We start from the raw sequence: 17,012 nt of genomic DNA on the forward strand, positions 1-17,012 counted from the left end.
TTTTTTTTTTTTTTTTTAGGAAGGGGGAAGGCAAGCAATTGGGGTTAAGTGACTTGCCAAAGTCACACAGCCAGTAAGTGTCAGATTTGGATTTGTGAGTGTGGGATTTGAACTAAGGCCTCCTGACTCCAGGGCCAGTGCTCTATTCACTGCTCCACCTAACTGCCCTGAGAGGTTTCTTTTCTCTCAGAGTCCCAGAGTCAGAGGACTGGGTTCAAATCCCACTTACTACTTATACAGCCTTGGGCAAATCATAGGCCAATCTGCTCTGCACTTTTCTCATCTGAAATATGATGAGGAAAAATAGGCTAGATGGCCTCTGAGGCTTTGAGTCATTAGCTCAATACCTAAGATTCTAAAAACACAGGGTTGGGGGCCCTGGCTGGAATGTTTGTTTGGATAGCTGTGCTTTGAACTCAAGTTAGAGTGGAGTATTGTGGAGAGAGCCCAGTATCGTGAATCCTGAGATCAGGGTTTGAGTTCTGGCTCTGCCTCTATATGACCTTGGACAGATTCATCTCTCAGAGACTCAGTTTCCTCATCTGTCAAACTGGAAAACAATGTCTGCTCAATATATATTTCACAGGGTTGGATAAAATGAGTTCATGAATGTGGAGTTTTTTGTGATGGAAAGAGGGCTTAGAAATCAGCCAGCTCTCCCTCTCTATTTGACAGGGGAGGAAACTGAAGGTCAAGGAAGGAAAATGACGCACTCAAGTCAAAGTGATGGTTAACAGCAGAGCAAGGGCGAGAACCGAGACCCCATGAGCTTCGAACAATGTAGGGAGATATGCACGAGGGTAAGGGCTCGTCCTCGCACTCTTACCAGATTTTAGGCCAACCCTAAAGGGCTCAGGTAGGGGCCAGTCATCGCAGTGCCGCTGGCTGGGCACCTGGGTGCGCCTCCCCCCCACCCTCATACGCTCACCTCACAGATGTCCTTCAGGTGTTTGATGTAGTCCTTCTCGGTGCTGATAATCTCGTTGATGACATTGGTCCTCATCTGGTCCTTGCTGGTCTGTGCCGTGCCTTGGCGCCGGGTGGCACTGCCAGCATCTGCTTCTTTGCCGTCCTCGGCCTTGGCAGGGTAGTCTTCCATGGGCTCATCCTGGTTGACGCGAAGCTAAATTGAAATTCACAGAGCTGTCAGGACAATGGTTCCCACGTGCTCGGGCATATCCAGGGGTATGCTGGAGTCAGATTGAACCAGCTCAGGAAAGCCAAATGTTCAATTATCAGTGATAGCATTTATACCTCAGAAACGGGGAAACTCTGCAAATCAGGGCTTGATTTACTGTTTTGTTGATTGCCTCGACTTTAAAAAGGGATGGGAAAAATGTTTATAATGCAGATTAGACTTAAAAGTGTGTCATGTACCCATTTTTTTTTGGAGGGTAGGGAGAGCCAGCAGTCAAACATTTACCAGAACAACGCTGGGTATGTTTACGACCTGGATTTTCATGTACAAAATGAGGTACAGTGGAGTAGGGAGAAGACAACGTTCTCCAGCCATCCATACCCCTCTCTATATACACATATGCACATGCCCACTCATACAAGTACACTATAAATACCCACTAACTCACAATACAACAATTTGTCAACACAGAAGCACTAGCCCATATTTACACCAATATGTCGAGACCCTATGATTTCTTCACAGCTAGGTGGCACAGTGGATTGAGCACTGGGCTTGGAAGCAGGAAGACTTAGTTCAAATCTGGCCTCAGACATTTACCAGCTTTTACAGCCTTGGGCAAGTCATGGTCTGCCTCAGTTTCTTTAACTTTACAGGGATGATAATAATAGCCCCTAACACCCAGGGTGGCTGTGAGGATCAAGTGAGATAATATGCATAAAGCACTTAGCACAGCGCTTGGCACGTAGTAGGTCCTATACAAATGATAATTTTTATTATTATTCTAGGTAGAAAATGATACAGCTCATAGCACATCTATAACTTGTACCCTTAGACAGCTGCCTGAGGGATAGGAATGATAGATGGCCTATGGTCACATAGTTAATCAGTCAGTGAGTATTTATTAAGCACCAAATTTGTGCCAGGCATTGTGCTAAGCACTACTAAATATCAGAGGTGGGATGTGAATCCAGGTGTTTTTGACTCTAAATCCTCTTTATATTCATTGTGGTAGCTGCCTTTATTGAAATATACATAAAACATACATAATACATATATGTATATACACACATATGTATATATACACACTCTTTTGTAAGAACACAACTACATGCACATATACATACAATGCACACAGTCATGAGTCAACACACATATATACCATTCATACATACACCATATATTCCATTCTCATTCCTATCATATACCTTTCCCACTATATTTAATTTAGCTATACTAAATTTAATGCTGGATTATACACTATTCTTTACTGTTATCAAATATGTGACGTTATTCTAACGTCAGTTAGCGTACAGATATTTCATACTCACGTAGCCGATGCTAATAGCTTTGGGGCACAATAAAACAAAGCAAAACAACTCCGTTTCCCTGTTTCCCTATCATGAAGATGTCAATACACATGAGGCCAGCCAACTATGGCCCTTTACTATGTTATACAAGAAAGTCAGGAATACTGGAGCATGCTAGACTCTTCTTTCTCCACTCCCTCCCTCCTCCCACGCTCTTCTCTGTTCATTCAACACAAAAATACAAAGTATGTCCTATTTTTGTTTTACTAAGAACTGGAAACAAATGATGCTCATTATTTGGGAAACGGCAGAACAAACTGGGGCTCATCAATCAACCAGTCAGTCAAGTATTTATTAAGCACCTAATCCTGGTATATACCAAGCTCTATGAATATCATGGAATAGAGTTGTACTGTAAGCAACAACACATATGAGGAATTCAGAGACACCTGGGAGGACTTCTCTGAAGTGGTATAAGAAAAAATAAACAGAACCAGGAGAACTAGATACACAGTTAATGCACTAATGTAAATAAAACCTATGCTAAAGAACAGCTGTATTCTGATGACACAATGACTATCTGAAAGGCAGCAAATGAAAGAAGCACCTTCCCTCTCTCAGAAGAGAGGCAGGAGAGATATGGACTTGGAATATGGTCAGAATGTTTATCAGGGATGGGGGGAAGGGTGGTATATTGGGAAATGACTATGATGCTAAAACAAAAGTTATCTATAAAGCTAAAAAAATTTTAATTAAAAAAGTGAACACTGTTGCTTTGGAAGCCAGTATTTCTGGAAAACCGGTGATTATTCTTAATCCATAGATGGATATTTGACACTCATTCATTCCCTCATACTTTGTAGGGAGATGGAGAGAAAGACTTTTAGCTTAAGGTAGAGCTTCTCCTAAAGGAGCAATGCCTCCCCACTGCCAAATTGGATTATGACCTTTTCTTCAGTAAAGACTTATTTACAAAGTGAGTTGAAGAGAATTTACTCCCACCGTCCACCCCTTTCCCAACTCATCTGTCCTCTTCTTATAGGGTTCTGCTCTCTGTTAGTTGATAACTATTAGTGTGTTACACCCATCTATTCTAATATTCACTAATGGATGACCCCTCTATGGTAATATAGTGCAAGGCTAACAGTAGAATTCCAGATACTGTGGCAGGTCTGTGGGAAAAGTATTTTGGAGTTGGGGACCTTTTAAAAGACTCCCTCCTTTCATGCCATGTAGGCAGCCCCCTGTTCTGCCCATGCATTGGGCCAGACCTGGCTGTAATTCCCATATTTCTCTGACTAAAGGTGACTGGTCCCATTCAATATTATGGTCAGGATAATCCATCAATAAATAAATCAATAAACATTTATTAAGAGCTTACTATGTGCCAGACACTGTGCTAAGCTCCAAGGATACAAAAAGAGGCAAAAGACAGACCTTGCCATCAAGGAGTTTATAAGCAGGAAGAGGCACCAGTTCCAGAGAGGCTATGTATGACATAAGGTTAGGACAGAGTTTAAGGTTATTTAAACTGCAGTAGATAGGAACCATGGAGAGTCAAATAGCAAGACATACCCTGATGCAGACATACTCTGATCCTATAGGTTAGAGTGTTCAGACTTGAGGCTTTTGGTAAGGTCAGAACTCAGCAAAAGTATGAAACTGCTATCTCCTTTTTTATAGCCTTTTTTCTCCCTCTTTTTTCTCCTCCCCATTATGTACACTAGTACTCTTTCCTCCTGCTTTTCCTTCCCTCCTCCCTTATAGTAAAACCCCACAGTTCAGAAAGGACCCAACATCTGATATGTATTAGTATGAATTAAAGTCACAGGATGATACATTGAGAGGAAAGGAATCTTAGAAGTCATTTAGTCTAACACCTTTATCTCACTGTTGAGGAAAATGAGGCCTAGAGAGAAGTAACTTGACGAGGGTCCCACAGCTCCTGAGAGCCAGGTCCTCTAATTCCAAATCCTGTCTCCATAGGTTTCCATGTTTCCTTTCTGGAAGAAATTTACATTTTTGGCCTGATTTCTGCCTGTGGATTGGTCAAAGGAGTTCCAGGCATCAGCCATCAAAATGATGATGGGTAGGATTTGGGGGCAGGGGGTCTCCCAGAGAGCCCTTTTTGATAGAGAGAATTAACTTACCAGAATGTAGATGGATCTAAAGTTCCAGCCCTAGGGGTTCTGAATGATCAGGTCTGCTTGGACATGGTTGTGTATTGGAGGATGGGAGGTGGAAGAAGAAAAATGTAAAGAACTACCATAATGAAAACCAAACATTTTGGAGGCAGAATGTCCCATTGCTTTTGGCTTGATTTCACCAACCCTTATGCTGCTTTTCCTGAAAGGGTTATATATGCTAGATGCCTATTTTTTTTTAATTAAAGAAGTGTTAAAATTATGCATCTATTATTACTTTGAGATCTTTATGAAGAGTATTTCACAAGTCCCTTTATGAACAACCCTGACAGATACCCCTTAGATTTGTAAATCACTGAATCAGAGATCCTAGGGACAGAAGAGAAAAGACCAAGGATTGTGAGGTATATATGAACAGGAAAGGAGGGAGGGAGAAGGTTGGGGTACTAGGAATAAAGCGGGGAAAGCTCTGGGGATCAGAGGGTGTGTGGAGATTCAACGGTGAAAAAATGGCCATGGAGTTAGACAGGTTGGGAGGGAGGCTACAGGTTTTAATCAGATAGTCACAGAATTTTGGGGTAAATTAGTCTGTAAAATCCAGATGTTTTCTCATAAATGACCAGCAGGTGGCAGCCAAGTAGAGACAATGGCTCTACACTCCCCGCTCCCACAATGTTATTCTGTGAAACTGAAAGAAAACATTACATGCTATTCTGGTGTCAGTAAAGCTGCTTATTAGCTGAATTTCAATGCTTGGCATTTTAAGGGCAGTCACTGGGCATGCAATTACATGTACCTCTGGAAAAACATTCTCGTATTTCATCATGTGACTTGGAGGGTATCAAGAAGACACCCCTTACCCCTTTTCAAATACATGGACCCCACTGGCCAGCCACAGGGTTTGAAAAAAAATTTTTTTTAAATCATTATAGCTTCATTTCTTTGGATTAAGAATCGACCTTTCCAGACTCCTCTTCTGAAATACAAATACTCTGGGGGTAGGTAATACATTTAGTATCTAAAACTAAATTTTGTCCATTCACAGTAACAGGAATGTTCAGGGAGAAACATGAGTGAAATGGAGGGAAAAGACACACAGAGAGGAGATGGAGTGGGTGTGAGAGGCTGTGGAAGGCAAATTTTGCTGATTTCAAAATTCTGGTTAGAATTGGCTCTGAAGGCACACGTACATAAGAACTAAATTATCCTCCATAAAGCATGGTTTCTGTAAAATGGTGGTATTGAGTTTTGTCAGACACAGAGCTGTCCTCAGCGCTTGAACACTTGAGTTTAAGTACCACCTCTGACCTGTACTCAATCAGTGACTCTGGGTAAGTCACTGACCTCTCAGTGCTCGAGGCAGCTAAGACTAAAAATTGCAGAGGAGATGCATTGGTTGAGTATGCTTCCTACACCTACAGGGAAAGTACCCACCACTCAGATTTGGTAGGGTTAGTTGCAAGTTTGGCACAGAATCACAAGAGGGGTGTGTGTGTGTGTGTGTGTGTGTGTGTGTGTGTGTGCGCGTGCACGTAACTGACCACATCTGCTCAACGCAGCAAACTTAGAGATAAGGTCATTTTTACTTTGGGCCCAGGATACTTCCATTCAAATCTTCCTTCTTTCTTTCCTTCTTTCCTATGGAGTTGCCTTCCCTTCCTCCTTTCCTTCCTTCCTTAATGACACACAGATAACTGTAATATGCAACATTACAAAAAAATGTATTAGAGAGTTAGAGAATGGCAAAACAAAATCCTAGCTAAGTGAGACACAAGGAAGATAAATGTTAATGGAAGAGAGAGATTTGGCATTTATGGGATATTACCCTAGGAAGGCCAGTGTAAAGACACTGAGAAGGGCGATGAATCTGAGTGAAGAGCAACAATGGGGGACAGTGGATTGTGGGTGTCCGTGCCCGAACATGACAGTGCTAGATGCCTGAAGGATACAGTGGAGAGAGTGACTGAACAGCATTTTCCCTCACACAAACTGTGTTTACTTAAAGTGGGGGTGCAGCTATGTTGGAAGGCAAAGCCTGGGGCTATGATTCAGCAGGATTCTGAATCATACCAATTGTCAACGGTTCAGTAGTCAAGATGCACTAGGAAATGGAGAGGAAAGATTGCTTAGTCTCAGGAAGAAAAGGATGATGGAGATTGGGTGGGGACAGACATATATGGGCTCTTTGACCTTAACTTACACATGGCTCAGTGGCAAAGAAAACAATCTATCTCCATTTGAATGAGGATTATAGATTCCAGGGCACTATGTCCAAGGGAAGGGAAGGAGAAAAATGAGTCGATCTTATTCATAGGAACAACTTGCCCTCGAATATCTCTCTTGTCTGGCCTTTAAAATGATGACTAAACATCAGCAGTCTTGTTTATTAGAGGCTTATTTCTTTGGGTTATCAAGACCCTCATTTTATTTTATTTTTCAAATAAAAATCTACTTTTTCTTTCTCCCACCTCCCTCTCCTCCTGACAAGTCTCTCACTGAGAAAACAAGGGGAGCCCCACCCCAACATCTGTTACAAACATGTATAGCCAAGTAAAACAAATTCCCACATTGGCAACATCCAAAAATGTATACCTCAATCTGCACTCTGAGTCTATCACCACTATCATGAGGTGGATAGTATGTTTCATAATGAGTCCTCTGGAATCATGGATGGTCACTAAATGGCCATTGATCAATGTTCCTAATTCTTTCAAAAGTTGTTTGTTTTTACACCATTATTGCTGTGTAAATTGTTCTCTTGGTTTTATTCATTCACTCTGCCTCAGTTCATACAAGTCTTTCTAGATTTCTCTGAAGGCATCCCTTTTATGATTTCTCACAGCACAAAAGCATTTCATCACATTCATATAACTTGTTCAGACATTATCCATTTGATGGGCTCCTCCTCGCTTTCCAATTTTTTTTTGCCATCACCAAAAGAGCTGCTATACACATTTCTGTACATATGGGTCTTTTCTCTCTTTGATCTCTTTGGGGGTACAGACCTCGATGTGGTATTGCTGGGTCAAAGGGTGTGTCCATTTCAATAGCTTTTTGGGCATAGGCATAGTTCCAAATTGCTTTCCAGAATGGCTAGACCAATTCACAGCTCTGCCAACAGGGCATTAATGCACCTGTTTTTCCCACAGCCCCTCTGGCATTTGTCATTTTCCTTTTTTGTCCACTTGGCTGATCTGAGGGGTGTGAGGTGGAACCAAGCTCCTTATTTTAAATGCAACTGCCTCAGAAGGGTGATCTATTACCCATCATCAGCCATAATGTATAATTAGTTTATTAGTGTGTATTAGTTTATGATTTGGTTTTCCACTCTGATAGCTAAGATCAAGGCCCTGAGAAAATGGGCATTGTGATTTGGGCTAGGGAAGAAGGAACTAAAGTGCAATCCATTCTTGTATATTTGGCACTTAGCGCAGAGACTAGTACATATCAAGCACTTAATGACTTTTTGGTGACTGACTGAGTCCAGGTCTGGAACTTTGGACACTGACTAGAAAACGCAAGCTAGGGCAGGTGGGGAGCAGAGTGGACAACCTAAGGGCACTAGGAAAGAACAGCATTGAAAAGGTTGGTGAGGAGGCACAACAGGTGAACTTCATCTACTTTCTGTAATTTTGTTGCAGATCATCCAGGATGTGACAAATCCAGGTGGTTCATTTAAGAGTGCAAAAAATGAGAAATCTTAGCATGTGTTGCTTCAGACCAGAAATACTAAAGGAAGAACATCTTTTATGTACTGAAAACAGAACAGATCCTGAAGGAATCACTCCCCTGACTTATTTATGTTGGCAGAGCACAGGGAAGAGATAGATTCTAGTGGCCACAACTGAACACAAAATGTTTAAGTCTTACCCGGACAAAGCTGGCAGGAAACCAGCCCTCACCATCCAGGATCCGCCCCCACCACCACTCTTTGTTGGTTGCATCCATCACTTCGATGACATCTCCAGCTTTGAATCCCAGTTCTTGGTCGTCCATGGTGACATGGTCCCAGAGTGCCTCAGCATAGACCACACTGCCATCACTGATAAGCTGTGGACAGATCCAAAAAGACGTTGATAGGTAAAGACTCAACAACAATCAACAAATTATGTACCTGTGTTGTGTAAGACACTACTAGGGACAATCAAGGAGTATAAATATATATAAGACACGATTCTTGTCCTTGAGGAATTCATGATACGGTTAGACAGACATAATGTAGAGACATGAAACAATAAGAAAATTGTTAAGTCCTAAACTTTGATTCAGATTCTAAAAGCTGTAGTATTTCATAGGATCACAGGTTTGGAGATGGAAGAAATCTCAGAAAACATCTAGTCCATAGGTGAGTAACCTGCGGCCTCAAGGCCACACGTGACCCTCTAGGTCCTCAAGTGTGGCCCTTAGACTGAATGTACACTTGAGGACCTAGAGGGCCACGTGTGGCCTCGAGGCCGCAGGTTCCCCACCCCACCTCATTTCACAGGTGTGATTTCACAGCCTATCTGAGGCTGACAGAAGTTAAGTAACTTGCCCAAGGTCACCCAACTAGTAAATAGTGAAGCAAGGATCTGAACCCAGAGCCTTTGACTTCATTTCAGAAGAAGGAGGCAGTGATGGTTGGAAAAGTTAAGGAAGGCTTCATAAATAAGGTAAGGCTTGAAAAATGGGTAAGATTTACATAGCTTGAACCACGCCAAGTAATGTCATCAGAACAAAAACATTCCTCCAGATATCACAGATTATTTCACTTTTTTTTTTTGAGACTGGTTCTCAGCATCTCATCCAACCTGGACATGCAGCAGTCATTCATGGGCACAATCTCACTGCTGATCAGTGTAGAAGCTTTGACCCATTCCATTTCTGATTTGGGCCCCTCCTTAGCCAAGCTGGTGGCCCCCCACTCCCAGTGGCTCACCATATTGTTACTGGATTCAGGGCAGACAACTGATCAGTTTTATTCCTAATGGAGGTCAGAACCCTCCATCTCAAGTGATCCATGAGTTTCAGCCTCCACTGTTAGTAGGGATTATAGGGGTGGACCACCACGCCAGGCACATTTATTTTTGAGAGAGGGACACAAGACTGAACACAATGGGTACCCAACAAAGGTTTGTTGAGTTGAAACTCTTCGTATTTCTCCAAGGAGGTAGGTGGGGTCAACAAAAGCTACCTTCACAACAGCAAAAGTAAATTCTTTGAGCAGAACAAAGGTATGAAGACAAAATATACTCAGAAGATAGAAATACAGAGCAGAGCCATAGTGAACATGATTCTCCACAGCAAAGTGTATCAAAGATGGTGGCATGAAGTACCATTTCCTTTTTGAATAATATTTTATTTTCCACAGTAACACATAAAGACAATTTTTAACATTCGTTTGAAAATGTTTTTGAACTCCAGATTTTCTCTCTCCCTTTCTCACCTCTTCTCTCCCTGAGACAGTAAGCAATTTGATATAGGTTATACGTGTTCAATCATGAGAAACATATCATCATATTAGTCATGCCGTGAAAGAAGATACCGACTCAAAGGAAAAACGCACACACAAAAATACAGAAAGTGAAAAATAGTAAACTTCAATACATGCAGTACTATTTTCAATGGGGGTATTGTTATTATTAGAGCAAGTGTGTCAAAGATAGCTCTTTGCAAGCTCTATGTGCAAGCTCTATTTTCAGTAGTGTCGGGTTGTTGCTATCTCCCCTAGCCTACCTCATTACCTGTGGAAACCACTACTAGTCACTTTCCACAGGAGCTAGAATCATCACAGCTGTTTGCTTCTTAAGGGAATCTCTGGGCAATGGAAGGCCACCTAGCCTCATCTCCACAAGACCGTCATTTTCTTTCTTTTCTCACATAGTAGATACTACTAGATTCCTATGTCTGAGGAAGATGAGGAAATGACTGCTTTCATTTGTCAAGAGACTCACAAGTTAGCTGACCGGCAGAAAGCTAACCCATACAAAGTAACTGACGGTCTGGACAACTTGCCTGTTTAGAAAATCATCCCAGAGAATAGAAGATGCTGATCCTGGAGTTGGGAAGATCTGAATTCAAATCCAGCCTCAGACACTTACTAGCCGTCTACTAGCTTACTAGCCAGGCAAGTCCCTTAACTTGTGTATGCCTCAGTTTCCTCACCTATACAGTGTAAATAAAAATAGCACCTACCTCCCAGGGTTGTTGTGAAGATTAAATGACATAATAATTTTAAAGCACTTAGCCCAATGACTGGCACAGAGTAAGTGCTATATAAATGCTAGCAGTGATGATGATGATGATGTCACCACCACCAAGGCTCCCCAGAAAAAAGGGTCCCTGCTAAATTGTTCTTCCCATTGCCCCCATCTAATACTCCAGCACACCTTCTGTGTATGTGACAGTAGGGACTGTATCTTGATCCCTAGTGCTCAACACAGTGCTTAGCGTATAATAGGAGCTTAACGAATGTTTACTTATTGACTGACTTAATATTCCACATCGGGAGCTTCTATTACATCAGACTGGTCTTCTCACTGCCCCTTGTACAACGTCTGCCCTATTTTCTCTCTATTTACAGTTGCCATTTCTTTTTCTTGAAATTCCTTCCCCAGTCCCTTATGTCTATTCAATTCCTAGGCATTCTTCAAGATCCATCTCTGCCATGAAGCCTTGCCTGACCACTCTACAAGAGTTTACTATTTATTTGTCCTATAACTTTGTCCTCTGTTGCTCCATTTCATGTATCTTTTCTCATTAACTGCACAAGTATAGTTAATAATCCTAGCCAAAGGCAGGAATCCCAGTCTCCCTATCTCTTGAATTTTCTATAGCATTTCACAATCAGTCAGTACTTTAAATGATCTTGATTGAATGTCAGGTTCTAGGCAACTACCTAACTGCCCATTAGTCTTGCCTACGAGCTGGAGCAGCTAACGCACCCAAAAAAGCATGCCAACTTGACACAAGAGCCCTTGCTTAGTCATGAGCAGGATCAGGTCCATTTTTGTCCATGTTTAGTTTTGAACTATAATAAAAAGATTTTATTTATGGAAGGCTAGATTTCAGAGCTGAAAGGGATCTTCTCCAGGGGTTCTTAAGCTTTTTTTTTTTTTTAAATGTCATGGGCCCTCTTGGCAGTCTAGTGAACCCTATCCATTCTCAGAATCATTTTTTAAAATGAATAATATAAAACACATAGGATTAAAGAGGGAATCAATTATAGTCAAATACAGTCTATCTATCTATCTATCTATCTATCTATCTATCTATCTATGTATCCATCTTTAACAAGTTAATGGATTCCAGGTTAAGAATCCCTGATCTAATCCCAATCCCACATTTTACATAAGTGAAAAATAAGGCCCAGAGAGGTTAAATAACTGACTTATAGTCACACAGGTAGCAGGTTATCTACTTGACACAGTGGATAGAAATCTAGCCTTGAAGTCAGGAACTGGATAAAATAAAAATAAACTCCCTTTTCCTACCAGAAGCTAAGACCTAAGACAAGTCTAAGCCAAGACCTAAGCCAAGATTCCTTCATAAAGGCTTCCCCAACTATCCTTTTGATTCCCTATTTTTTTTTTTACCTCTTTTAGTGTTTTGATTTTGAGCACCTGACTATTACATTTGCATTGTTCTTGGTTTCTTGCATGTTAGCTCTTTCACTAAGTAGAATATAAGCTCCCAGAGGGCAGAAACTGTGTCTTGTCCTCTTGTATTCACTACAGTGCCTGGCATGGTGTCAAATATATTGTAAATGTTCAGTTGTTGAATAACTCATTGTCTCACTGATGTATTCTTTGCTCCATCTGGGTAAACCTCCCCACTATCTTCCAGGGAAATCTGGAAGACTTGATCTTTTCATTCACTGAAAACAGACATATTCATATTTATACCTTCTACCACACAGGGGTGCCATGATGGTTGTGAAAGCTTTAGTGTGATAAAAACATTAGACACTATTATGATTTAGGCCAACCAGGGAATAACAGGTGCAAAGTTTCAATATGGTAGGTAGGAGTCTCGTAGCAACCCCCTGCCACTTGGAATTTAGAGAATGCCTGGTTACCTGGATAGGGATTATATCATCACCATTATTCCCACCACTTACATAAAACATTTACTAACACTGGATATGTGCAGGCCAGGTGACACCATGGAAGATACATAAGCACAACAGCACGAAAACCTTTTTTCAGGAGGTCCCTTACACCAAGACAGAAAGGAGACAGGGTAAGTATCACGTGATTTATAAGTGGAGAGGCTAGTGTTGACAGGGGAGATAGAGATGTAAGTATGAGTCACAGATGGAGAGGAATCACCTCTCAAGAGCAGGGACTCTATTTCCTTGTGTGTCCCTCATAGCCAAGGGGAATTCAATTTACAGTCTATTTGTACTGAAACTTTCTGCTTAGCACAGTCCCTGGAACCTAGTAGGTAACTAATAATTGTTGATGACTGACTGACAAAAACAATTGAATTCATAAGTATAGAATGGTGGAAAACTTAGCAGAGTCAAGTAGAAGAATGTATCCATTTATGTAGCGTGAAACATTGGACTTCAAACTGGAAGACCTGCATCTGAGTCTAGACTTGGCCATCTATTATTACCTGTTTGGCCTTTGGCAGGTCACTTAATGGCCCTGAGCTTAACCTCAGTGCCCCCTCCTATAAAATGGGGCATATTAGACTTGCCTTACTTTCCTCACAGGGCTGTTGTAAGGATTCAGTGAACTTATTTATATACATACCTACATACTTACATACCTACATATATATATATATATATATATGCAGAGAGAGACAGAGACAGAGAGACAGACATAGAGAGACAGAGACACAGAGAGAGTCAGAGAGTCAAAGAAACACACAGAGACACAGAGAGAATCAATATAACATAGGCCATCACTAAATACTTGCAACTTGACTTTTCCAATTGTCAGTTGCTGGCATTTGGGAGTTGTTTTAGTCAAGGGGAAAGACCACTTTGAGAACTGGGGTAAAGGAATGAAAAATACAGTATTCATCTAAGAAGAGGGCACAGACTCTGTAGCAGAATGGCTAGATGAGAGGAAGAATGATTAAGTGTTGTAAGTTATTAATGTACTCATTATGCATTTAGGAAATCAAAAGCCAGTGATAGGATATGAATTTCTTCAGCTTTCTAAAGGGCTTAGGGCTAGAGTTTGGCTCTGAATCAAGTCTCCAGATATAATCCCTTTCTGAAGCCATCTTTTATCTTTTTCTACCCACCTCATCACTCAACCAAAACTGCTATCATCGAAATTACCAATCATTTCTTAATTGCCAGATCTGATGGTCTTTTCTCATTCTTCTCTCATCAACTTCATTTGAAGCTGTTGAACGTCCTCTCCTCTTGGTTATTCTCTCTACGACTTTTCCCTCTCTATCCCAGCAACCTTTTCACTTTGGAGATTTCTTCACCCCTGTATCCATCCCCCTCTTCTGGCTGGTGAATTCCTGACCAGAACCACCATTTAAGGAAGAACCCAAGCTAGCCATACTCATTTTTTCTCCTGGCTCCACTCCTGACTCTGCCTGGGTATCTCCATCACACCTTCTGCTTTTCAGCCCCTTTCATGTGTTGTTTTTCCTCATTAGAATTGAAGTTCCTTGAGGACAGAGATTATCTTTCTTTTTTTTTTGCTTTTATTTGTATTCCTATGACTGAGTACAGTATTGAATAAATAATCTACCTACCTACCTATCTCAAGACAGTACTCTCTCCTCACATTCTGCCTGTGCAACTACACCTTCTCAGTCTCCTTTGTGGTATCATCCTATGTACCACATTGCCCACCTGCAGGTGTTCCCCAAAGCTCTGTCCTGTTCATTCTTTTTCCTCTGTCTATACTCTTTTGTTAGTGAATTCATCAGTTCCCATGGGTTTTGTTATCATCCCTATTCAGATGACTCATTGATCTATAAATCCAGCCCCATATCTCCCAAACTTTAGTTTAGCATCACCAGCTTTCTATTAGACACTGCCAGTAGACTATCCCAGAGGCATCTCAAACTTAACACATCCAAAACAGAATTCATATTTGCCCCCAAACCTAAACGTTTTCCAAATTTCCCTGTTCATTCAAGGTACCAAAATTCTCTTGTCTCCCAGATTTAAAACTTCAGCATTATTCTCTACTCCTCACTGTCTTAACCCACATAACCAACCAATTGTCAGTCTTGCTATCTCTCCCTCTACATTTCTTGCACTTGATTCCTTTTCTTTATTCACATAGCCACCACCTTAGCCCAGGCCCTCATCACCTCTTGTTGGGATTTCTGCAGTGGCCTTCCAACTAGTCTTCCTGCCTCAAGCCTTTTTCCACTCCATTGCTCCCCGCTCCACACAGCTGTCAAAGTGATTTTCCTTGAGCCCAGATCTAACCATGTTATCCCCTTACTCAACAAACTACAGTAAAGCTCCCTATTACCTCCAAGATAAAATACGAACTCCTCAGTTTCAAGCTCTTCACAACCTGGTCACAACCTATCTTTCCAGTCTCAATTGACATTACTTACCATTTGCCATCCAGGAAAACTGGCTTTCTCATTGTTCCTTGTACATGGCAAAGCAACTCTCTTCTCTGTGATTTACACTGGCCTTCCTCAATGGGTGGAAAATACATTCTCCTCACCCGGCCTCTAAAATTCTTCTCTTCCTTTAAGATGACGATTAAGCACTACTTTCTCCATGAAATGTTTCCTTTCTCTCTCAGCTGCTAGTGCCCTCCATTCCTAACCATTCTGTATTTATTCTCTATATTTTTATACACTTGTGGTCTCCTTTTAGAATGTAAACTCCTTGAATCTGTTCTATTCTTTGTATTTTTACTCCAGGGCCCAACTCTAGCACAGTAAGTAGTTAATAATTGCTGGTGACAGGATAATCTAATGAAATACTAATCTTTCCCATCAGTCATGAATATTTGGATATGAGTTAGGGACTAGGAAATGTAGGCAGAGGTGTAGCCAAAAAGCCCAACCAAGGTTAAGATGGCGCTATGGGAAAGACAAAGAAATAGAAGGCACAGAATTGCCTTCAAGGGAATGTATAATCTTGAGAAGACAAGACTAATGCCATAAAAGTTTAATACAAAACGAGACTGTATATGATTATGTGTCAAAATGAATTGTTGAAACAATTAAGTCCAAAGCAGGGAGAGAGTTGTGTGTTCTAGAAGAGTCAAGGAAGTCTTCTTGGAAAGGGGAACTTGAGCAGGGGCTTGAGAGACAGGTGGAAGCTGAGAGGAGAAAGAGAGCAGAGAGCATTCCGGGAAGGAGGAACAGAATGAAGAGAGGCAGGGTTACAGGCACTGGCTGGAGCTAGCTCTTAGAAGCTATAGCAGATTATTAAATTTTCAGTGTAAGCACTTATACCTCAGAGGTCAGCAAACCCTACAAATCAGGGCTTGACTCATTATTTTGTTGATTGTTTAGAATGGAGAAAGTGATGGATTAAAAGTTAATAATTCAGGGGCAGCTAGGTGGCGCAGTGAATAAAGCACTGGCCTTGAAGTCAGGAGCACATGGAGTTCAAATACAGTTTCAGATGCTTACTAAGTAAGCTGTGTGACCCTGAGCAAGTCACTTTACCCCGATTACCTCCAAAACAAACAAAAAAGGTAAAAATTCAGATTAAACTTAAAATTGTGTCATGGGCACATTCCTACTCCCTCTCCCAGCCTCTGAGAGCCATTTACCAGCATAGGAAATATACACAGGTTCAGTGTGGATATTGCCTGACTCAGTGTCACATGGATACACATGGAATAAAAGGATGGGTTGCATCAAGGCATAGAAATATTGTCATCTTCAAGGGCAGAGGATAGGCTCATCTATCTCCACTCTCTACCCAAAGTACCCAAAGACCCCTCCTCACTTAGCTATGAAAAAAACAGTGATCAACATTGACTGAATTTTATATTATCTGTTTCTTATATGCTTTCAGAGGGGACCAGGTAGAAGAAAGGACAAGAAGCCCTGTTCTGTGAGCTGGGGCTCTCTTTTCTGTAGCACATGTCTCCTGGGGGCACCTTGTCCTGACCTGTCTCCTGTTTCCATGCAGGCCCCTCTGGGGAAAAAGGGAGGACATAGGGGAGGAACCTGCTGAGCTTATCCTAAGGCGTTTGGGTGGTCAGTTACCTAACTTGAAGGCAGCTAGGTGGAGCAGTAGGTAGATGCTGGGCTTTGAGTCAGGAAGACCTGAATTCAAATCTTACCTCAGACACTTACTAATTTTGTGACTCTGCATAAGTCACTTAACTGCTGCCTGACTCAGTTTCTTTTTCTGTAAAATGAGGATAATAATGACACCTACTTCCTAGGGTTGTTAAAAGTATGAAATAAGATAATGTTTGTAAAGTGATTTGCAAACCTGAAAACACTATATAAATGTTAGCTATTATTATT

General features: G+C 41.3%; 1 protein-coding gene across 2 annotated transcripts in view; it reads right to left on the reverse strand.

Annotated features, from left to right (window-relative positions):
• ARHGEF4 (Rho guanine nucleotide exchange factor 4) overlaps positions 1-17,012 on the reverse strand; it is a 259,078-nt gene that overhangs the window by 19,172 nt on the left and 222,894 nt on the right. For both annotated transcript variants that reach the window (XM_036744438.1, XM_036744439.1), the window contains 2 exons: positions 8,463-8,642; positions 929-1,123 (listed from right to left, as the gene is read on the reverse strand). In XM_036744438.1, the coding sequence (XP_036600333.1) occupies positions 929-1,123; positions 8,463-8,642 (375 nt within the window). The remainder of the gene's footprint in view (positions 1-928; positions 1,124-8,462; positions 8,643-17,012) is intronic.

Source organism: Trichosurus vulpecula, chromosome 2 (genome assembly GCF_011100635.1).
Source record: "Trichosurus vulpecula isolate mTriVul1 chromosome 2, mTriVul1.pri, whole genome shotgun sequence".
Classification (NCBI taxonomy): domain Eukaryota; kingdom Metazoa; phylum Chordata; class Mammalia; order Diprotodontia; family Phalangeridae; genus Trichosurus; species Trichosurus vulpecula.